A 24,361-nucleotide genomic window follows, 5' to 3' on the forward strand; every position below is an offset into this window, starting at 1 on the left:
TGCTAGGAACTGACGAATCAAATTAATTCACGTTCTGCTACCAACCAATCAGAAACCAGAATTGCTCCATAAATATTAAACCTTTCTGTAGCAATTTCGCATATGTTTTCTTTGTGTCAACACGGGAAGAATCTTTTGCTCTGTAGATTCCAACTCGAGAACTGTCTACTGCGAACCAGTCACCTCCCATGACTTGTGTAGAACAACAAACCATCGGAAACTGTTCCGAAACTAAACATGGCTTACACTTCTAGAAAAACATTTGTTGATTAAATATATTTCTCAATTTGTAGAATTTCCACGGATTCTGCTTGTAATTTAATATCTTAAAATAGTGTGTAACACATACTTGAATTGTCTTTAATAAGCATGTGCTAATTTCCAACAAAGTTTAGTTTCACTCCATCCAAAAAAAAAAAAACATACACACTGAATACAAAGTTAATTGTAGTTGTCTTCAGTTCATCTTTTTAAAAGGAAATACTGTGTTCCATTTTCTGAAAATTGTGGAGTCTGGAGTACCATGATCACTTTAATAGGAACATCGGTGCAACTAACCTATAATAGCGAAATTCGAAATTTTTAATATCAATAGTTTTAAGGCAAACCAATGGTCTCTACAACGTAGAAAAAATTAACAAAAATAAAATATTTACCTTAAAAAACACCGAAGAGTTCCAAAGGGAGGTAAATAGCATCATTTTTGGTCCCCCTGACAAAAGGAGAGTGGATCTGTAAATTCGCCCTTTTCCGTTTGTCTGTCTGCACTTTTGCCAATAACTACGCCTTGAAATATTTTGAAATTGTGCACAAACATTTAACATACAAGTAAAAAGGTAACAGAACAGATTTTCCGGGAAAACTCTGATTAGGGACTATTTGACCATATTTGCCAAAATTTTCTGTGTATGTCGATTTAGCAGTTTTGCATGGTACTGAACTTAAATTTAAATATGTAAAGGCCTTGGGGACTTTTCGGGCTAAATGGAGGAGGGGGGGAGGCAAATGATGGACTTTGGCATCTTTTTTTTGCATGGTGCAGAACCCAAATTTACATATATTAAGGCCTAAAACTGCACCGTTTGGTCATTTTCACCAGGATTTAACATACATTGGGGCTAAATGTTGAACTTAAAAACAAGTGAAGCATGCACAGTGAACGAGGCATAAAAAAAAAATTACTTTTTTTTTATGCCTCGTTCACTGTGCACTCATGGGGGACTATGCATGCTTCACTTCTTTTTTAATAAATTGTGCATTTTCCCTTGTTATATCACATATTCCAAAAGAAATATTGACGACTCTTTATCTCTTTTATTAATTTTAGACGATTGAGAAAGATTTCAATGTAAAAGAAAAAATAACACAGATTTTAATGACATCCGGATTTGAATTAAAACGAGCACGAAATTTGGATATGGATGATTTTTTAAGGTTTGTGAATTTTTTTTTTTTTTTCTGAATAAAGTGGAGGTGGTGTCTTTATTTATTTCTCCCTCTCACCTGTACTGTCATCCTTCCTAATTCAATATCCCCTTCATTCCTCCTGATTTTAAAAATGAATTCTTGTCCACTTTGCATTCAAGTAATCTTTTTGTTAAATTTAAAATTTGATTTTCTTTTATCTTATAATGTAATAAAAGCTCTTACATTTTTATTTTGCAGTTTGTTGCTAGCATTTAACAAAGAAGGATTCCACTTCAGCTGATTTCTGTGATAAATAAACCATTTAAAAAATTTTTTAAATGAGGTATTTTTTTTCTTATTCTTTAATATTGTTGTATCTGTTTGTTCTTTTTCTCCTAGACTGAATTGCATTACTAAAAGATAATAAGGAAGGGACAAGATCAATTCATAACGTTGTTCTCATGTGGACACTGTACGTATTGTATCATTAATAGCATAGAGATCGGCTCAGTAGCTTCTGAGAAAAACTGAAATGAACAGACTGACAAAGAGAAATATAATATAGATTCTAAAAAATATTTTCAAATTGATCAATTCAAAATAAAATTCCTAATGTATTTTTCTCTCAATATAAAACAAACAAGTTCTTTATTGGTAACAGTGAATTTTATTTTATTTGCTCATTATCAGACAATGCAAATATCCACTTGTTCTCTATTATTTCCACTGCAACTGTGACAATGCATGAAGGATGAAACAAAAACAGTAAAAATGAGAAGGGGGGGAAAAAACTGAGATGCAAACAAGACAAACCTTTACTTTTTTTAACTAAGGAAATTCCTGCGGCCCCACTTGCCTGACAAAAAGCTAATAAGGCCGATAATAATTCTCATCTATAAATAAGGGTGTTGAATTGTACCCTTTTGAAAAAAAAAAATCTTTAGCGATGCTGGGGAAGGGGAGTAACATTTAGAGTTCCAAATAACTGAAACTCTTTAGTGTTTTTCAACAATAACAAATTTCAAAGTGGTGAGAGCGGCCAGTGCTGCAAGTTAACATAACAAGAGGAAATAATTGGAAGTTTTGGTGCTTGTGCATTATAATTGGATATTAAAAAAAAATGCATTTTAAGTAAACACTATTACATACTGATGTGTCATATGAAAATTGTTAAAATCTAAGAAAAATGATCACATAGATCTGCTAAAACAATAAAACAATCACTATATTCTCAATCTGCCATTTTCTAATTTTGAATTGCAGAAGTTAACTAAATACAAGGGAGATAAATCACTTTGTCATACAGAAATTGGCCACAGTAGAAACTGATAAAACTGCATTTGATAATTTTTTTTTCTTGTAATTCTTTTTCTACTCCATTGTATTGTAATTTTTACTAATTTCAATACGACACGTAATAGGGTTTGTTTTTTTTTAAATTTAAAATGCATTATTTTGATATCCATTTCTTTATTACATGCACACAAGATATGATAAATAGTGAAAAAAAATAATAATCTGCAGACGAGTTTTGTTTCTTCCAGAAGATCAAGTTTATATAAGACATTTATTACACTGATACTTCACTGCATCTGACATGTTTCCATAATTTAATTAATTTGTAAAGTTGACATTAAATAGGTACAATTCCATATCATTGGAAAATTAGATATAATTTGTTAGTGCTTATTTAGAATTACACTTAGTTAAAAAAGAAATAAATAAATACAGAAAAATCTTTATAATGTACATACTCATCACGAAACTAAGATGTCATATTCCAAAAATCATGTAAATTGATCCAAGTAGGGTTTTTTGTTTGTTTGTTTTTTTAAATCAAATTTCATAAGTTTTGCCAAAATTCAAGGGCGATAATTCAATTAGAGTTTTTGTATTCAAAATAAAACTTAATCACTAAAAAAAAAAAAAAAAAATTAAAATTTGATCAATTGACATAATTTTTGGAATATGATGTCTTTCTTCCGTGACTAGTATATACATAAAGTTTTTTTTTTTATATAATCAAGTGTAATTCTAAATAAATACCAGTTTGCATATACTATAATAGGGGTGTGATAGAATCATTATACAATAGGTTTGAGGGATGTGTACTTTTAAATAAATCGTCTTAATATTCAATATCTTAGCCAATCCTCTCAGCATTTTTTCTTTTCTACACAAATTATGATTCACATCATTCTATTTTTAAAAAGTTTGGAGTGATTAAACACAATTATCTTTGAAGAATTTCTGAAAGAAATTAAATACATCTGCAGAAAATCTCAGCTATTTTGTCACTAAATATCTTTTTGATATAAGCCAATAATAACATTGTTGATACTTTCGTATTCATATTGAATTAGTAAAATAATGTAGATGATGCTCACTTATGTGTAAATACCAATGTTAAAGATTTTGCAATTTCTTTTACATTTAATCAATTATGCAGTTTTTTTTTTACTATTAATACACGACAAATCCTCCTGCTGTTTTGGGGTTTGTTTTTTGTTTTTTGTTTTTTTACAAAATTTAAAAAAAAATTTTTTTTCTCTGTTAAATTTAGGAATGTATAAAAGAAAATTGTTTACTTTTTAAAATCATGTTTACAAAAAAATAATGAAATGTAAATATATCGACAACTTGTTTACCCCCTCCCCCATGTCATCTCTGACCCTCAGTCTGGAAAAAAAGTTCCAGTCCGTCTAAATTAAAATCGGTTACTTCTTGTTTTTGACATAACCAAGTCATTTGAGCAACCTGGGATTAAGCACAAATAGAATAGAAATTCAACAAAAGCAGTTATAAATTTGTTGTGCATAATTAGTAACACCCACCAACTGTTATGCATCAACTTGAATATTTCTATGATCTGCATCTCTAAAACTGTTAGAAAAATCTTTAAATTGAATTCTACACTGAAGAGAATTATTTTATGCAACACATTTCATTATCATTGGTTTTATATCAACAATCTTTTTTCTTTTTTTTTTTTTTAACAGCGTGAAAAGAAACAATGTTATGTATATATATCAAGAAAAACATGACAATAAAAGTTTTTTTGTTTTAAATCTCATTAATTTTATAATTTGATTGCAAAACTGACAAGTTTTGTTTTCACAATCAGAATAAGTCAACAATTGAACAGCAAAAGAATGAAATAAAAAAGATTGTCTGAACTTTAAAAATTCAAATGAGCTTGTTTTGAGTAACAACTTCAAATTTGTCTGTGAAAAAAAAAATTTTTATGAATACATTCGAATCCACCACTTAATACAGTTTGATGGGAAAAGAAGTTTCATAAAAGCGTCGGCAACATTGATTCTAGAAGATTCACAAACAAAATAAGATCCATCAATCCAAATGTAGAAAACAGTTACTTTGGCACAAGGCCACATTGGAAACGACTGACTCATCTCTGACAACTAAACATTAATACATCCACAAGACTAAATCACATATCATTATTGCAGAGTCAAGAGTTGGTGATAAATGGATTTGACAGATCTTATTAGAACCTCAATATATTTTGTTTAAGAATATAATTTTATGCATACATTTTTTATTATTAGTAAAAGCAACTAATGATAATCAACAACTTCTACAGAAGTGTTTTTTTTTTTTTTAAATTTTAGGTAACCAGCAGATGACACAACAGTAATAATTTCAGAGGCTTCCCCAAAATTCCCCCCATATTAAACAAAAGTAAAGAAAAAATCTGTATGGTGTATGTTATACCAAAAATCACAAATTGATCAATTAGTTTTATTTCATAAAAAGAATTAAATTTTGTGGCTAAACAAACAGCGACAATATCATGAAATCTTGAGAACAAAGGCAATAATTAAAACTCAGATTCAGTTAAAAAAACATCTTTATAAAATTATCTGATCAATTCATATGATTTTTGGAATACAATATTTTCTGCCATGGGTTATTTGCATCATAAAGATTTTTATTTATTTTTGTTAATATCAGGGAAATTCTGGACAAGTACCAAATTTCAATGATAATATTTGTATAAAAGAAAATAAGGCTTAGCAGAATTGAGTATTACAGGTGTTTATTATGAGATATAATCTAAACAAGTCAAGAAGGAATGATATTACGGGGCTTCAAAAAGCAAGAAATTGCCTAGTGTTAGGAATGAATATGAAATGAATGTATAAAAAACACTATCTGTTGCAGGATTGGCTTTAAAAGGGAGCTTTGCAATAAAGACAATATATCATAAAAGCTAACAGTTGTCTTTGCTTACATTTTTTTTTTTTTTTAAGATCTAATTCTACGAAACAGATTTCTAAGTTCATTAATACACGATTCCTCAAAATTCAGTCTAAGTCTTTGACTATATTCAAAGTTTTTTTTATTAAAAAGCATATACCTGGCTTCTTGCCATAAAGATTTCTAAATTACAATGAATAGGGAAAAAAGATCTCTTCAAATTTTAATTCGTGAAATGTCCAAGTTTTCAAATGTCAATGTCTTAGATGAAGTTTAGCAAACAGAGCAAAATAAGATGAGCCGTGAGAAAATTGTTTTCAAATTTATGTACAAAACAGAAACGGCAAACATTCAACTCTTTTAGATGTATCAGAAAACTAAATTGTTTGGAAGCATAAATTACTCCAAATTCACGGACACAATTTTGCTGACTCTGTTTAAAATGTTTGTGTTTTTAGCAACAAAGAAGAAGAAACAGATTCAATATTAAATTGCAGCAGCACCGACAAGTATTCGTTGGCCAGATTGCTTGTATGGGTCATGATCTATTGGCTTTTTGGTTAAAAGATTGGAAGGATAAATGCAGGTGCCAGAGGTAAGGGGGGGGGGTAATTTAGGTCTCAATTTAAATTCAACAAAACAAACAAGGAGCATAAGCTGGATTTTCGAAAGTATGAAAGAATGATGGCGAATAGGAAGGGACTACCCAAAATTGCAGGAAGCTTTAAAATTAACTGGTCCATAAAAATTATGGTGTTTATTTAGAATTGCACTTAATTAAGAAGCAAAAATACTGAAAAATCTTTATGATGTACGTACCAGTCACAAAATGAAGATGTCATATTCCAAAAATCACGTAAACTGATCAAGTATTTTTCTTTATAAGAAAATCGAATTTAATGATTTTTTTTTTTTTTTTAGTGATTAATAATTTTTTGCAGCTATAGCAAATTTGAATCCCTTGTGTGTTGTCGAAAGCTCTACGGTCTTGCTGGTCATAAAATTTAATTTTCTTAAAAAAAAAAAATACTTGATTAATTTACACGATTTTTGGAATATGACATTCTGTGACAGGTATGCACATCATAAAGATTTTTTTTTATTAAGTGGAATTCTAAATAAGAATTTAAATTAATTTTTTAGAAAATTAAAGTTTTCCTTATTTGTTTTTATAAAGAAATTTTACATCTTTAAATTTCTGATAATTTTATTTTCATGTATGCATATATAGAAAGAAAAACCTAAATCATGTGTAAGTTCATCAATGTTTCATCTTCATTTAAGAGACTTCCTCAGGATTATTGAGTTGAAGAAAATAAAAAGGTGCATACTAATGTGTATGAGACTTGAAAAAGGGTTTTTGTCCCCTCTTTCGGACGGGACATATCTTTAGAGTTGAATATGTAATGCATTTGTTTTTAATATAGTTTCTTCCAATTAATTGTCCTGCGGAAGTTTCTTAAAGACAAAATGTTGACGAATTCATAAATGATTTAGGTTTTATTTTTTATTTATTTTTTTTTTTTTTAATCATTATACATATATATATGAACTAAAAGGAAGGAGAGAGAGAAGTGGTCATTTTAAAAAGTAGAAGAAAGCCAAAGTTTATAAATTTTCAATCAGTATTAATTGAAAATAATGGATATGGTACATACTAACGTGATATTACAAAAATTCCATCATGTATACGTGCAAATTCCTTTTCTTTTTTGCTAGGCTAACAGTCATATGTTTAGATATGTATTTTCTTACTTTAGGTTTCTGGGGTGGGGTGGGGGGGTGCATGATATGCAGATACATAAAGCATGATTTAAGGAGAACGCTCAGTGATTAAAAGTGCAAGGCATGTGTAACTTGAAGGCAGAGAAAGATCATAGAAAAAAATTAACTGGAAGATGGGGGGGGGCATGTCTCAAATATAAATTTCCTTTCAGTATAACAAATGAAAAAGAAAATTTAAATAAAAAAAATGAAAGAATTAACATTGCAAATCCTTTCTTGCATTCTTTTGATTCTCTGAGAGGCACATTATTAAAATTCCTAAGCAATGGAAAAAGATAAAGGATGGGAGGGCAATGTAGCAAACATGAATGAAACAAAACTTTTATTCTGGTTTTAAACAGCAGCAATCGCTCGGAGTGGATTGTCTCAAGTCTTCATCATAAGATTTTATTTTTACTGGCAGATTTTAGTTAGATTTGAAAAACTTAACAGAAGTCAGACTGTGTTTATATATTCCTTACAAAGTCTATCATTGTCAAATTAGTAAATCTTGAACTTTGTACGCACTATTAAATTTTAAATATTTTTGTTATGACTAATAATGGAGTTTGATTTTATAGCCATAAACAAGCATGATAAAAATAAGTTGTTATTGAATTTTCTAAATATATTATGCAGTTTAAATCAACAGGTGATGACAATTATAGTCATTAAATAGGATTGCATTACTTAATAAATTGAATTTAAAATAAAAAAAGTGGGTTACGATTGGATGAGTATGTACAACAAAACTGATTTTTTTTTTTTTTTTTTTTTTTTTAAATTAAAAATAAATGAAGAGATTGGTCTGACAGATCTGAACAGCAGTTATTAATGATAAAACAGAATTTGAAGAAACATACCTCTGTTGAAAAAGAAAATCCAGATGTAATATGTAGATTGCCTTCTTTTAAAATAAAGTAATAATAAAAATAGATCAACATTTTTATAATCCTAAAGATTGTTCAATTTGACGCTTCTGTGAAGGGACCATTTTTTATAAATCTGAGAGGTGAAAATGTTAAAAATAATTTAAAAAAAAACAAAACAAAGTGGACGGAAAGTGCTGTCTGAAAAAAGAAGGGGGAAATAAAAAAACAAATTAAAAGGTTGTGTAACAAAAAAAAAAAAAAAAAAAAAATACACTACAAAAATTGGACGGATGATTCCCCCCCCCCCTCCTCCAAACAATCTATAATAATAGATTTGTTCTTTGTTAGTAAGACTTATCTATTATTCCCTTTTATTAATAATGTACTCACCCAGATGCAAAGAAATGTATTTATTTGTAGTTAGATTTTTTTTTTAATTTTATTTTCGAACTTGATAATTCTATATATTTAAAATGATTGGAGGTCTTATTATTTAGAGATAACATCTCTTTTTCAAAAGAAAAAGGACCAAAGAATGTCCCTAAAAAAAGGAAAGACATTGAAATATCGTAAGGCGGAAATCAATTTCCGCCTTACGATATTTCAATGTTGTCCTTTTTTTTTTTTTTTTTTTAGGGACATTCTTTGGTCCCTTTTCCAGCAATACTTCAAGCAAACTACCTGTCCTATTATATATATATATATATATATATATATATATATATCTCAAGTTAGGAATATCCAAAAGTAAAAACTATTGAATTTCAATGAGGTTGTTGAAGTGCTCATTAAAAAAGCAAGATATTATTTTATTCAATTTAAGCAAACAAAATTGCCATAAGTCACTACAATAAATCTACTGTTTCAGTCTTAAGACATCGTCAGGGGGCAATATACTTCTGATCTTATTCAAGGTCAGTCATTTAATGAAAATGAAAATCAAGTATGAAAAAATAGATTCTATTTTTTTATTTTTATATTCAGTTTTCATTAAATGACTGACCTTGAGTAAGATCAGCGATATATTATCACCTGATGATGTCTTAAGATTGAACCAGTAGATTTATCGTAGTGACTTATTCAATTTAGGTAAACAAAATTACCATAAAATTATATATATCTTTAAGAAACAAAAAACACCATATGATATTATGTGTAAATAATTTAGATAAAAATATTTAAATTAAATAATCTTAGAAACATGAAAATAAAATTCAAGAAGCTGATGAAAATACAATCCCAATCTCGAATCAGCAACATAAGCAATTAGTCAGCTTAATTTTTGGTAGAAAGAAAAGAAAACCGCTTCTTTACAAATACAGCCACATGGGGGGGAGGAAAAAAAAAAAAAAGGTACATTTTCTTAATAGTTCAATTTCGAAGATGATTACTCCAATACTCATAAATTGCATTTTAAAGAATACTTGTGTTTTGTTTTGTTTTTTTTTGTTTTTCATTTAAATTTTAAATGCTACATAATATTACGAATGTTAACCAATTTGTTTTTACTGAATTTTGATATTTGGGATTTATGTTTCTGGATTTTTGAGATGAGGATTGATTATTCATATTTATTGAATTCTTCAGATTATTGTTCGCACTCAAGATGAGAACAGTACTCCAAATAATACAAATATGGGAATCAATTTTTCTTACTTAGGTTTCAGAATTCAATTTTTTGTTTCAACAATAGTTTGTCCCTTCTCTAATCTCAGAAATTAAAAAAAAACATTTACTTTAAAATAACGTAAAAAGAAAAAAAATATTTGTATATATGTGACCATTAAAAACAAATGAGGGTTAAAATCAATTTAGAGAATTCCAAAAACTATCTTCACAACATATATATAAAAAAAAAAAACAATCAAAATAGTGGTTGTATCTTAGCTGCTACTGTAGTCTAACAATGCCAAACAACATGGCTGAAACTTGTAATAATATCAGGAATAAAAAAAAAAATTTTTAATTCAAATAAAAAAATTGAAATATACTAAAAATTTTAGGTTTTATTAGAGTATCCACCTCAAAAATTGAACTTACAACAAAAAAAAAAAAGCAATTTTTTGAGTATTATGGTACAAAGAATTGTTCATATTAATTGTGAAGAGCACAAAGCAGTTACAATGAAGGCAATGAGCATGAGAGCACAAACAGCCAGCACAGGTGAAAAAGAGCGCGCAGTAAATGTCAATAAAATGATTTGGGGGAGGAGACCTCTGACTTTGTGTTTTTCTTTTTTTTTTTCTTTTTTTTTCTTTCCTGCAACTTTATCAGCCAATCATGGATAGAAATTAAAAAAAAAAAATTCAGTCCAGGTTGATTGACCCAGATTAGCAGACAGCTTGTGTGGATGCCAAACACATACATACCCACACAAATAAATACAAATGTTCACAATCAACAACAATGAATAAAAAGAAAAATACATTTTAAGGAAACTTGAATGATAAAAAATATAAGACAACAGTTACAATTAAGATGCAGTGTTTTGACCAATAGAAATCCTGTTGCCAACAATTCCAGTTCTTTCAAAAAAAACAATATCTTGATATACTTTATCATTTGTACTCCATGACAAAACAAATATCTTCCAAGCTTTTACTTACATTTTTTTGTTAAAAAATAATTCACCATTAAACAACTTGAAGACATTGTTGAAAGTATCTGGAAACTCTAAATTGGTCAAAATATTAAAACGTTTTTTTTTGTTTTGTTTTTTTTCAATAAAATATTTTTTCCTTTTTTTGCAACATTAGTTAATCAGGTTTCAAATGCAATCAAAACACTGAAGACTAAAAAGTACAAAATTTAGAAAAACTATACAGACATTTTATATCTATTTATATATAAATTTCATAAAATATAAGAATATAAATTAATAAAACCAAACTTAACCAAATATTTCCATTTTTTTTTTTTTTGCTTTTCTGACTATAAGTTAAATCTTGCTACTAACTGCAAGTAAAAAAAAAAAAAAAAAAAAAAAAAAAAAACGGATATCAATATTAATGTTAATATTGATATTCAGACTAGTTTCCTAATTTTGTATGTTATGTTTACATGTTTTGCTAGAGAAGATCAAACGGCGAAAACATTGTGAATATAAAAATACAAAATGGAAGTCTGAATATAATTAAAGATGCCATGTTATAACATTTTATATTTTTCATCAGTCAATTTTGGCGATTATCCCTAAGTTTCGCATGCTTTTTTTCTTTTTTTTTTTTACTTTCAGTTTCTGTTGACCATTCTGCTTCATGGTGAATAACCTGAAAAAATCCTTTCAGATTGTTTACCAGTTTTAAAAAAAGTGAACGAACTTGGCTACTTTTCAGAAGAAACTATTTTAAAACTGGTAAACATTAATTAGAAGGGACTTTTTAGGGCATGCATTGAGAAGCACAGAAACTGGAGGAAGAAAAAAAAAAAAAAATGCAGAATTTGGGGATAACCATTTTGGCTTCAATACTGACAAAACATGTAACCAGTTCTTTTGGTTTTTTTGGTTTTTGTTTTTTTTTATAATTAACTTTAACCAATTAATATTAACATTTTGAAAATAAAATCATCTGCACCCATTACAAATAATTGTATAAAAGGAAGCAGAAAAAAAATAAACAGATAAAAAAAATAAAAAATATAATGGTTCATCCCCATCCACTTTTTAAAATCAACTACAGATGAACAAAGGCGCCATCAGTGTATAGACCAATATAAATCGGACATTCATAAGAGGTCAAAGTCATATGAAGAGGGTCAATTGTGACTCATAGCGGGTATTTTTTTTTTTATGATATATGTTCTTTCTTTTCAACCTTTCACTTGATAAAAAAAAAAATTTTTCTTTTTAACCGAACTAGGATTATTTTAATATTCTTTGATTTCTTTTCCATGACTTTGAAATGAGTGGATTCAGGAAAGGGGAAAAATGTTAATGCCTAAATAAAAGGAGGTAGGATTTAAATATAATAATAATCCATTAGCGTGTTACAAGAAACATAATTTCATTTTTATCATAGGCAGTTGAGGCAATGACTTTTCCTTCATCATGTACAAAACAACTGCCGACAATTTGGCTATCAACGTGATACTGGCTACCAGCTACTGAGATCTGGAAAAAGAAATAGAAAACGATTTTAATACAGTAGAAAATTCAGGCAATTTATAAAGCTGCCGATCATGGAAGAACGCAAGAAAAAAATCTGTATAGGCATTTAAAATAGTTTTATGTTGCTTTTATTAAATATTAATTTATATTATTAATACTAATTATTACATGAGGAATCACTTAAGAGTTAAAATTCAATTTTCGTTGTTAGGTAAACACATTTTTATGCCTAAAACATTTTTTCTTGCATACTTTCAAGATCGTGATGCTTATAAATTGCCAAAATACATTATCAGATGTACAAAATCTATGTTAGCAAGGTACGACGCCCCCCCCCTTCCCACTAACCTAGCATATCAATTCACCATCAGAGGATGATACTGTAAACAAACCAATGCTTTTCTTTGTTTGTTTGTTTTTTTTTTTTTTTTTTTTTTTTTCCTCTCCAAGTTTTGGATCCAATGGATTTTAAACCTAACCCTAAAATGAGAACCAACTAAAAGAATACTTTCTTCAGGAACACAGACATTTACTTCTAGTTTAATCATGGACAATTAATACACACTTTTATAACTTTTTTCATAACAGATTTTCATTAAAAAAAGGTTTTATTGTTAGAAAAAAAAAGATGGGGTATTTACCCAACGTTTGTTTCTGTTTTTTTTTTTTTTTATTAAAAATGTGCATATAACAAAATATGCTTCTAAATAAAAGTATTTGTAACTTTGCTATTGAACTTGTAAGCAATAATAATATGCAAAACTTTTTGTAATTAGAACTATTCAGTGTTAGTTTTTTTTTGACAACTATCTGATTATTTCTTTTTATAATAAAGCCTTTGCAAAATCTAAAAGGACTTTTTTTCTATTGAAATCGCTTCAGACAAAGTAGGAAGCCAATTGATGCAAGGAGCTTAAAAACTGTATTGTTTTGAATAAATTTTCAATAATATTAATGAATATCTTCCATATTTCACTCTAATTGATTTTAAATGATTTATTTTTACTAAAAACAAAACCTTCAAAAATTCCTAATTTTCTTCTATTTGGACCTTTTTTTTTCATTTAATACTAATGTATCACCAACTATAAGGCCCAAAGGCAATTTGAGGATAAGAGTTAACGAAATTGTCAGTTAACTTACACATCTATTTGTATGCTTCAGTATCTCCATCTTTTTTTTTTAATTTAATTTTAAGACCATTTTTCTTTCTCATAATTTTTATAAAGAATTTTTCATAATGCATTCAGTTGGAAAAATAATGAAATAAAACTGTAATTAGTCTGAGAATGGCTTTGTTGCTGTCTGGCTACAGTATGTTTCTGTTCAGTCCTAGAAGTTTTATCTTTCTAGGCTTAACCTTCTCTCTGAGAGGAGTTACTGTATTGTTAATTGCATGCGGTATCCCTACTGAGGAATGCCAATGAAACTGCTCAAGATTTATTTATTTTTTTTTTTTAACTAGAGTGCTTATTTTCAAAACCACAACTGACCTTATGTTTAACTTCATGCAGAGGAGGTAAATAATATAAATACCATGATAGTAATCAAAAAGCAAGAAATTGTTTCCTTTTTATAGGCAAGTTGCTTAAGTTGACAAAGGGAGGCAATTTCTCCATATGAGAATTTGATTTAAACATACTTGTTTTTATATGTATTCAAGAATAGAATTTTTCAAGGAATCATCTCTAATTTCAAAATTTTCAAAAACCGGTATAGACCTTGATTTTTGCCACTTTAGCCGAATTCCTGTATAACTAGTTTGTATTCTTAGTTAACACTCAGATAAAAAAAAATTTTTTTTTTAAAAATGCTTATTTCATTAGTCAATAAACATGGAGAAATGCCATGCCGAAAAGTATCAACGTCTGATTTTGCTTGTCTGTTTGTTTCACGGTATAGCCACCATTTTCAAGATATTTTATGCCAAACACAGTTAAATGCCTTTGTTGATTTTAAGGCAAATACAGAGTTTTTTGTGTTTTTTTTTTTTTTTTTTTTTTTTGAAACAAGTTCAATTTTAAATAATTCTTACAACTCAGATTGTTATTTTACATATAACTGGGAGAAAAGGATCATACCTTTCTCAGCGATATTGATGCATAAGTAAATGCAAAAGTGAAATCATGGAGAAAAAAACAAAGGCAACTCCAAGAACACAAAACCATCTACATAACCAGTAACTTTTCTTCTTTCTTTTCCAAGATGCTGACCAACATGCCTGATGAAGGTCGAAGGCTACACCGACCAAAACTTTGCACAAATAACACCCAAGATGAGAACAATAGTCTGATCAAAACAAGTAATACAAACAATCAGTCCTCATCTAAAAAATTCAGAACTGTTATATGTTTATTTGTTTAGTTGTTTTTTTTATTTGAAAATTAAAAGTCTATTTGAATTTATATAATAAATGTTTATGAAAGTATAAAAATAAAATTATTCAAATTAAAAAACAGAAAAACGTAATAAAAAAAAAAAAAAAAAAAAAAGTACATGAACAGGAGAGATATAGGTGTGAGAGAAAAAAAGCGAAGCAAGTGATTTGCCTTGTCATCACTTCCAGTAATGCTACACTGGGAATTAGGAAGTTACGTTAGCCGACTATAACCGTAAACATTTCAGTTAGAAATAGATTTTATTTTGTTGAATCTTGTGAAAAGTAACAGAAAAGACATATAGACATTATTATGCATTACTAAACGACTCATCATCCATTGGGCCAACAGTGATACATTGTGCATTGAACAGATAAATATCTCTACAAAGCCCATACATGGAGTATTGTTGTCACATCTGGGCTGGTGCGTCTATCACTAATCTCTACCTCTCAAACAAAATCCGAAAAAGAGCCTCAAAAGTCCTGCACAATCATCAAGAAATAACTCCTGTCCAATTGCTGCAATGTTGCATCTTTGTGCCTGTTTTACAAATATTTTAATAAAATGTTCTGATGACCTCATAGTACTTGTGCCTCCTTTAAAGCAAATACCCTCTCCAAACCTGACAAGCAGCTAAATCTCACCCCTCCTTCTACTTTAATAGTTTCTTCCCTCAAACTGTTAGACTGTGGAATTTCCTTCCTGGTTTCCTGCTTTTCCACATTTTATCAGCATACAGAAATGTAAATGTAATGTGAACAGACATCTTGCTACTCACTTCCTTACATAATGCCCCTGTAGATATGATCTCAAATAGTCACCCCTTACATTCATGTGACAATATGTTTTGTTTGGGGTAAATCAGGAGTTTAAAAAAATAAAATACTAAAAACAAAAGAAAAAGTAAAGTGTTAGACAGGTTCAATAGTATCGAATATCCTGGTTTTTTTTTTTTTTTAAGTTATAGTGTAAAACTGATCCTACCCTTGTTTTAGGTCTCCTACAATTTGCATTACGGCTTCAAATAGAATTCTGAGAAGATCACCTTTTCTTGTATTGATCATACAAATATGTTGACAAGTCAATGTTGTCGAGTTGAGCTCAAGTAAGTCCTCTTTTATGGTTCTTGTCGAGGTCTTCAGCTGCACATAAATACACTTGCATCATTTCGGTAGAGAAATAAGGTGGAATGTACTTCGCAAATTTATTCCTCTTCTGGAGGATAGGCTGAATTCCTTAACCATCATAGATGTTGCTGCAACAAGATGGACAACAGACGTCAAATTGGAGTGTTGGCTGAGAACAGCAGTTAGGACATGATTAACCCACTGAAAACACAGAACGTGTTAAAGGCAGTCATTGTTAAATAATTCCACCTTCCGCTGATCAACCACTTCATTGGCCATGTTTCATAAAAAAGGATCAACTGTATGATATTTTCAGTGTTAATAAAAATTATAAGCACAATATGAAATTTAAATTTTCAGTTTTTACCCAGAATTCCCTTCAAAAGAAAAATCTTCATTATGTACATACTCATGACAAAACAAAAATATGACATTCCAAAAATCACATAAATTGATCAAGTACTTTTATTTCAATAAGAAAATCAAATTTTATAAAAAAACAAAAAGGGAAATAATTCAATAATTCAAACTTGCTAGATTTATGTTGTAATGTCATTGATCAATATACGTAATTTTTGGAATATAATATTTTTGTTTTGTCATGAGTACATAAATCATAGATTTTTTTTTTTAATATTAGAGGGAATTTTGGACAAGAACCCAATTCTCTTTGATTAATGCAACACGGGTGATAATAAAACAATGCTGAGGCAAGAGACGGATAGAATTTTTTTTGTTGTTTTTACCTGTGGGAAAGGGTCCTTACTTAAATGCCACAACCTCACGAAGGAATCTTCACCAGCAGACAAGACCTGAAAAAGATTACATGTTAAAGATAAACATTTTATGTAGATTTGCTCAGATGAATAAAAAAGAAATTTAAAAAAAAAAAAAAGTCTTGAAATCTTTCCGACAGAAAAGTTTTAAACTAAAGTATAATGAACTCACTTTTATTATATTTATAAAGATGGCATTGTAGGTGTCATAAAATTGATAAATATGGACAACATAAAACATTTAAAATATTATATTACAGGTGCAACATTGATTTATGAGCAACTGATGGTCCAGTAATCTCTTTTTATTCAAACAAAATCACAAGAGAAAACATATTTCCTTTCTTGCCTAATTTACTGGGTGACCAACAGATGACTATATGTCTAGTGTACCATCAATTTGTTTACACTGTACCTGTTAATTGTAGTCTCCCTTCATTTTGAGATTAGACCCTTTTCCCTACATTTAACTCTAGGCAAATTTAAGCTACTGTCATGTTATCAAATGTAAACATTGCTCTATTTCTATCACAGAAAAAGTTAAAGTTTCTAGCAATCCCTGATAGTTTAGAGACATGGTAGGTGCATAATTAATCGGTTAGGAATGTGTTGATGAATTATTACAATAAAATCAGATGATCCGGCAAAACAGTTTATCCAACAAAACTCTGGAATCAAGGATGCCAGGAAATTGGTATTGCAGCTGTATTTGAAAATATTTCTGAGATGAAGCATAGTTATTGATATGTTTCAGGCTGTTTTCCTAGGTTGTTTGCTACATATTTTTTTTTAATACTAAAATATAAAACTATAAAATAAAAATAAAAAATAATAAATTAGATAAAAACTTGCCCAAAAAATATTCAAATTTTGAAAATGGTAAATCAGTTACTCGTATTCACACTGAAAATTGAACTGGAAAAAATAGGTAGTTTTGTTACAATCCATTTTGTACTATAAAAGCATGATAGGGTACGACATGACTTGGAGCAGAGGGAATGTGAAAACGAAACAACTGTAGTATAATTAAAAGAAAAAAAAGAATCTTGAAAAAAATAAACTACAAACAAGGATTTCCAATAATGTGCGTGTCGCTCTCCACACACATGAAAGGAGAAATTAAATGCTTCTTAGTTACTATCCTCGGTTATCTAAGGTCTCTCTGTACAGGGGTTTGTCAGCACATTGTGAATGTTCAATTTTTTCTGCACAGAAGAATTTAATGACACATCTCTGCTTCTGATGAATGTCTATGACAGATTACTTTCTTAGAGTCTCGTACTGTCAATGTCTTCAGCAAAGAGATGAAACTTTCATGTTATGAATGTATAAGTCCAGTCAACATAACAATGCAAAATTTACAGTTACATCTGATCCGTGCGAAAAAAAAAAGAAAAAAGGAGGTATTACTTTTGGAATGTCCCTTATATTTAGCCAATATCGATCATCATTGAATAACTTGTTTTTTTTTTGTAAGAAAAAATGGATGCAAAAATATTCAATAGTTGTTCTTGGCTTCTAATGTTTACTAGAAAATTCAAGAAAAGTTGAGACATCAAACATGTACGGATACTTCAGCTAATTATATATTTTACATAATCACTTGTAGCATGAGAAATATTGTACAAGATAATTAATAAAAGTGTATAGTAAAATATTTTGATTGCAAAAATGCATATGAAATACAAAAATAAAAATACATAAAATATTGAAACCAACCAGCCCAGTTTTAGGGGCAATGTCCACTGCGTTGATCCACCGTGTATGTGCAGCAACTTCTGCAGCTAGGGCCCCAGTTTTGGCACAGAAAACTCTCAAGTGTCCAGAGCCATAACCACCAACAACACATTCATTCCATAAACCAAGGCTGCTACAAGGGCTCCTAGGAAGACGAAAAAAAAAAAAGTTTTTATATCAGATAATTGAATTATTTTTATTTTATTTTCCAACTTGTAAAAATTCTCATGCAAAAACTTGATTGATTTATCCTTTCAAAGCAATTCATTTTAATTTAACCCACTAATTTTTTATAAAATGATAAAATTTTACAAATTATCCCATACAGTTTGAAATTTGAGAGCAAAAGATTTAATATTTTGCTTTTTTTTTTTTTAAATAAAAATACAAGCAATCATCTATTTTTTTAACATTTTTTTGTCCTAAACAAATACAATTGTTTTTTTAAAGTCAAATCATATATTTTTTCTCTAACTTGAATTCTGTCTTAAAGATAGACACTTTGGAAGAGCACATAAAAACAATGATTCAGAAACAATTAAAAATCTTTTTAAATAAATCTTTTAAATGGATTAAAAGATTGAAATAATAGTCATCCTAGTTTAAGAAATGGACCAATAAAAGGAAAGTCAGCTATCAATATCATCACCATCTGATAGATCATACACATTGCAAACTAAAAGGGGAAGAAACAATCACATCCAAAAGTAGAATTTACCCTCAAGTAACATTTATATATCAGATCAGTAGTTTCAACAATTGCAAAACAATAACTTTTCAATCTAGTCACCAACGGGATCACCTGACTGATCACATGAGAAATGGTCAGTCGATAGATCAAACACCATATAAAAAAAAAATCAATTTGTAAATCCACACATTTTAGTAAACGTGGGAGAGCTTTTCAAAAATGAAAACCATTGTACTTAAATGTGAATTTATCGGATGATGAAAAGTATGCATTTCATTGGTTGATTAATTTAATGAAATGCAACAATACACTTTACGGTTTTAGATTTAAATGTGATGCCATTTACAAATTAGACTAAATGTCATGTAGAGTATGGAAAGATAGGGTCATTTTGATCCCTCAGAAGATAGCCAGAATCAACTTTTGGTTATGAGATGGATCAAATATTGAAGTCAAATAAAAGGCATAGTTAAAGATCAAATTGTTTTGTTGTTGTCACTTCCATTCTTCTATGTGTAAGTATTGTTCTGTTGTCAACTCCAAACAAGGATCGAAAGAGAAACAAATAATATCTATACATCACTCACATTATGCGAATATGCATTAAAAAAGAATGACTTACTGATAACCAGGAATTCGGAATAGAGATTGAAAGACATCATTGCTTGACACTTTCCACAAGAAGATATCACCATCCATATCAGAACTTGCCATTAAGTTATCACTTGCCGCTAAACAAGAGATTCCTTTCTTGTGTTCTGAAAAAAAAATAAATAAGAAAAAAAAAACTATCAATAAAAAAAGAAAACGACTGCAGATTTAACCAAGAATATTTTTGAAGAATTTGTTCATTTTTGTATTATTTGGACTACTGCTCTCATCTTAAGTGTTATTCTCACAATATTTCAGCTGATGTAACCTTTGGCTTTCTTCAGCTATATCTTGTTGAACTTGAGAATCTGTACAGAATTAAGAACGGAACCCTTTATTTAATCCATGGGGTTAGCATGTTCTTGTCCTATCGGTCATAACTGGGTAGAAGTTTCAAGTAATTTGCAATTGTATTTTTAGTACCGCCTGCACTGAGAATTGAACCTTTAACCTCCAGAAGTGTTACATCGGTCGATACGATGCGAGAAAAACCCTCAAGATGAGAGTAGTAGTCCAAATAATACAAATTATCAATCCTCATCTCAAAAACTCAGAAACATAATCATTCTATTTTGTTTGTTCATTTTTGTTATGAAGTAATACCACCCATCATGACAATAACAAATGAAATCTAAAAAGGACTATAAATATGTGTTGCATTTATTATTTGTGATATATGAAAGCACGAATAAAAAAATATATATTTTATTTCCTTACTTTGTGTTTGATTGCATTTCTTATATTAAATGTTGAAATACAATACAACAGTTTCATGGTAAATCAACACTTTTCAGATTAAATCGGCCCATTTGACATAATGGTTAGAGTATTTGTTAATGGACTGGGAGATCGGATTTCAATCTTCGATTGAGTCATACCAAAGATTTAAAAAATATGATACCTCATGCCCCCTTGCTAAATACTAAGCATTATAAGGTAAGAATCAAAAGGTAAGTGGAGTATTCTTGGAAAAGGAGTGGCATCTTCCTCTATACCTTGGAGCCTTTGGGTTGCCCTCAATTATGATTGACCACTTTACATTTTGAATGCTGAAGCAATTGTTTTTTTTTGTAAAAAAGTTCATGATTAGTTGGACTCAATTAATTGGGTGCAGGTTCATAATTTCTTAGTAGTATTAGTACATAAATGATCACAGTAGATCTGATAAAATTTGAAATTGACATAGTTGAAGCCATGACTGTATCCATCAGACTATCCATACACTCTATGGAAGAATTTTTGGTAGCAAAAATATTTAATGCAAACAAGAAAATAAAAACATAGCTGCCTGAAAAGATACTCAAAATGTTATAGAAATTTCAAAGATAAAACAAAAAGAATTTACTAAAAAAAAAAAAAAGAATAAAAAGCTGACGCCATTGACAAACTGAGTGTGCCAAGTTTGAATTCAGTCAATTCTATGGCAGCACTTTCATAATGTATATTAGCAAACTTTGTGTCGTCCATCCTGCAAATACCTGATTCTAGAAAGAATCAGAGAAACCAATGCAAACTATAGAATCAAGCCAGTTAAAAAATGTTGTACCATGATTTATATGAATTTATCTTGCTAGCTTTAAAAATAAAATACTTGGCTTGTACTATTTTATAATCATATCATAATGAACAAAAAATTAATAAATTAAAGCCTTTTTTTCTTCATATATTTATTACAAACTAGCTGGACCCGTGAAAATTTCAGTTTTCTTTTCTTTTTTTTTCACATACACATTATCCCATTACATATCCGTACCTTGAAACATTTACATTAACCCTTTACTGCCCTGGCCGACGAATTCACCCTGTGTACTATTTTTTTTTAAATAGTAAATGAAGAGTACGGTAGGTAAAATGTATGTAAATATGTATATACCAAAATCATGATATTAGTGCTCCAAATATTCTCAATAAATATTCTCATCGGGGACAAAAATTGAACATTTATTTGTTTTTTTTCATTGTTTATTTTTCTTTACATTTGTTTGAGAGAGAGAGGGAGAGAGGGAGCGATAGATAGATAGACACACAGAGTGTGAGAGAGGGATAGAGAGAGAGAGAGGGAGAGAGAGAGAGAAACACAGTTTTCGTTAATTAAAAATATTCTCGCAACTACGAATGATTGTGTTAGATATAAACAAAGCCAAGAGGATAGAGAGGGAGGGGGAGAGAGGGGGGAGATAGAGGAGTGAGAGGGGGAGAGAGAGAGGAGGAGATAGATGGGGGAGGGAAGAGAAAAAAAAGAAAAAGTAGTTTGGCCATCAGAGTTTCTGTTTGGCTTTTTTTTTTCAAGTTCGGCCCTTTTCTGTACGCACGCTCAAGGCAGAGAGAGAGAGAGATAGATAGATAAATAGATAGAAAGAGAGAGAGAGAGAGAAACGCGGTCTTCGTTAATTAAAAATATTTTAAAATCTGTTTACACAGTTACTTACTAAATGTTTATATTTGAAAGTCAACAACTTCGATATAGTCAATTTTCCTTTAATTTTCAATTTGGCTTTTTGTTAGCCTTTTTTACTTCAAAAATGTGTCTGCGCTTTTAAATTTGGCCTTCTTTGCTTTTTTTTCTGAAAAATTTGGCTTCAAATAATTATAATAATAATAATGAGAGAGAGAGAGAGAGACAGCAGACAGAGAGAGAGGGGGAGAAAGAGAGACCGCTGTATGCTACTACTAAATTTTCATTTGTGTATGTGCTTATACATTTGTTTAATGATATAGAGGGAGACAGAGACAGAGACAGAGCGAGCGAGAGAGAAAGAGCGAATGATGGTTTCACAATATATTTTTACTCCTACTACATTTAACGTTTTTCTTTTTTTCTCTCTCTCCCTTGAGCGTTCTCTTTTTTTCTCTGCCTGCCTTCAGCATTTTACATTAGCTTTCGTTTGATGTGTATTCCGCTAATCCAGGAACGAAACATGAAATATTTTTCTAAAAATATATGTTTACTCCTACAACATTAAATTTCATGAAAAAAAACCTCCCACTCTCTCCTCTAGGCGTTGTTTATATTTAAGAGAGAGACAGACAGAGAGAGAATGATGGTTTCGCAATATATTTGTACTACTACTACAGTAAATTTCATGAAAAAAAGTTTTAATAGGAGAAAGGTATATATTTGCATGTGTGGTTAAATTATCTCCACCGGCACGGTTTTCGGCGGATCTAGGTGGACTCGTGTAAATTTCACGGTTTTTTGTTTCTTTTGTTTTTCTCTCTCCCTTGAGCGTTCACTTTTTTTCTCTCTCTGCCTTGAGGGTTCCATTTTTTCTCTCTCTGCCAGGGTTGGCAGACGATAATTATTCGAAGCCAAATTTTTTCAGAAAAAAAAGCCAAAAAGGCCAAATCCAAAAGCGCAGGCACATTTTTTTTAAGTAAAAAAGGCCAACAGAAAGCCAAATTGAAAACTACAGAAAAATTGACTATATTGAAGTTGTTGACTTTCAAATATAAACATTTAGTAAATAACTGTGGAAACAGATTTTAAAATATTTTTAATTAACGAAGACTCTCTTTCTCTCTCTCTCTCTCTTTCTCTCTCTCTGTCTATCTATCTATCTATCTATCTCTTGCTCTCTCTCTCTCTGCCTTGAGCGTTCGTTCAGAAAAGGGACAAATTTGGAAAAAAAAAAAAAGCCAAACAGAAATTCTGATGGCCAAACTACTTTTAAAATGAAGCCAACCTGGCAACCCTGATCTCTGCCTTGAGCGTTCGTTTAATGTGTAATCCGCTATTCCAGAATAAAATCTTCTCAACCAATCAAATTTGCCGGAAAGTGTGACACACATAGATAGATAGATAGTTACAAGCGTATTAATATATAGATAATCAAATCAAACTTTTTATATAATAAACAAAGGCAAGAATTCTAATCAAAATGGGAAATAATCCAACATCAATAGCATTTCATGAATGTAACAAGAAACATTAAAGAATAGTTAACTAAAAAAAACTGAAAAAAAAAAAAAAATGGGGAGGCAAATAATAAAATGACTCCTCCCATAACCAATATGTGAGTATCAGAAATTTCCTTCAGATATCCTGCTGACTTGGCAGGCAGAGAGTAGGATCAAGGCATTTTTTTAAAATTTTTACTTGAAGGTCACCACTTATCATGGCTTTGAGGCCACTCAAGGATAAGGGTTTAATGTTAGGTAGTTGGGGAGACAAAAATCAATCACGATGAAGCTAGATTATCCAAGTAGATCACTGAACAAGAATCTATTCACATTATATTTGAAGACGATTATGCTATAGTCAACCAAGAAGCAGATAAACAGTATTGTGTTCCACAGGGGACAGCTCTAGGGAAGAAACTCTTCTCATAGAATTTATGTTTAGTTTTGGACACAGATAGTGTGAGGAAAGTTGTTGAGAGCTGTTTCAAGTAGGCGAGTATTTCTTGTGAACATCCCATGTGGAGAAACCATAGATTGGAGCTCAGACGAACACCTACCATAAAAAATAGAGTAGCGACAGATTCAAGTCTCTCCTGCAAGAAAGAAGGAGTAGGGAAGTGAAAAGTTCAAAGATGATTTTGCACTCTGACAAGACAGGAAAGGAAGAATAGTAGCAGTGGAGGTATTCGTAAAGCCAAAATTCACGCTGATCCCTGGTGTGGCATG

General features: G+C 29.9%; 2 protein-coding genes across 6 annotated transcripts in view; one reads left to right on the forward strand and one right to left on the reverse strand.

Moving 5' to 3' along the window:
• The window catches only part of LOC145283641 (putative dimethyladenosine transferase), an 85,537-nt gene extending 81,611 nt beyond the window's left edge, over window positions 1–3,926 (forward strand). For all 5 annotated transcript variants that reach the window (XM_080132608.1, XM_080132607.1, XM_080132606.1 and 2 more), the window contains exons 12-13: window positions 1,328–1,434; window positions 1,666–3,926. In XM_080132608.1, the coding sequence (XP_079988734.1) occupies window positions 1,328–1,434; window positions 1,666–1,708 (150 nt within the window). In that variant the 3' untranslated portion in view covers window positions 1,709–3,926. The remainder of the gene's footprint in view (window positions 1–1,327; window positions 1,435–1,665) is intronic.
• LOC145283643 (WD repeat-containing protein 54-like) overlaps window positions 2,052–24,361 on the reverse strand; it is a 66,533-nt gene continuing 44,223 nt past the window's right edge. Inside the window, exons 6-9 of the mRNA XM_080132611.1 lie at window positions 19,707–19,842; window positions 18,376–18,538; window positions 16,627–16,692; window positions 2,052–12,375 (exon numbers count right to left, since the gene is read on the reverse strand). Of these exons, the coding sequence (XP_079988737.1) occupies window positions 12,244–12,375; window positions 16,627–16,692; window positions 18,376–18,538; window positions 19,707–19,842 (497 nt within the window). The 3' untranslated portion in view covers window positions 2,052–12,243. The remainder of the gene's footprint in view (window positions 12,376–16,626; window positions 16,693–18,375; window positions 18,539–19,706; window positions 19,843–24,361) is intronic.

The sequence above is a fragment of the Euprymna scolopes genome, chromosome 8 (assembly GCF_053919585.1).
Source record: "Euprymna scolopes isolate OS-2025 chromosome 8, ASM5391958v1, whole genome shotgun sequence".
In the NCBI taxonomy this organism is placed as follows: domain Eukaryota; kingdom Metazoa; phylum Mollusca; class Cephalopoda; order Sepiida; family Sepiolidae; genus Euprymna; species Euprymna scolopes.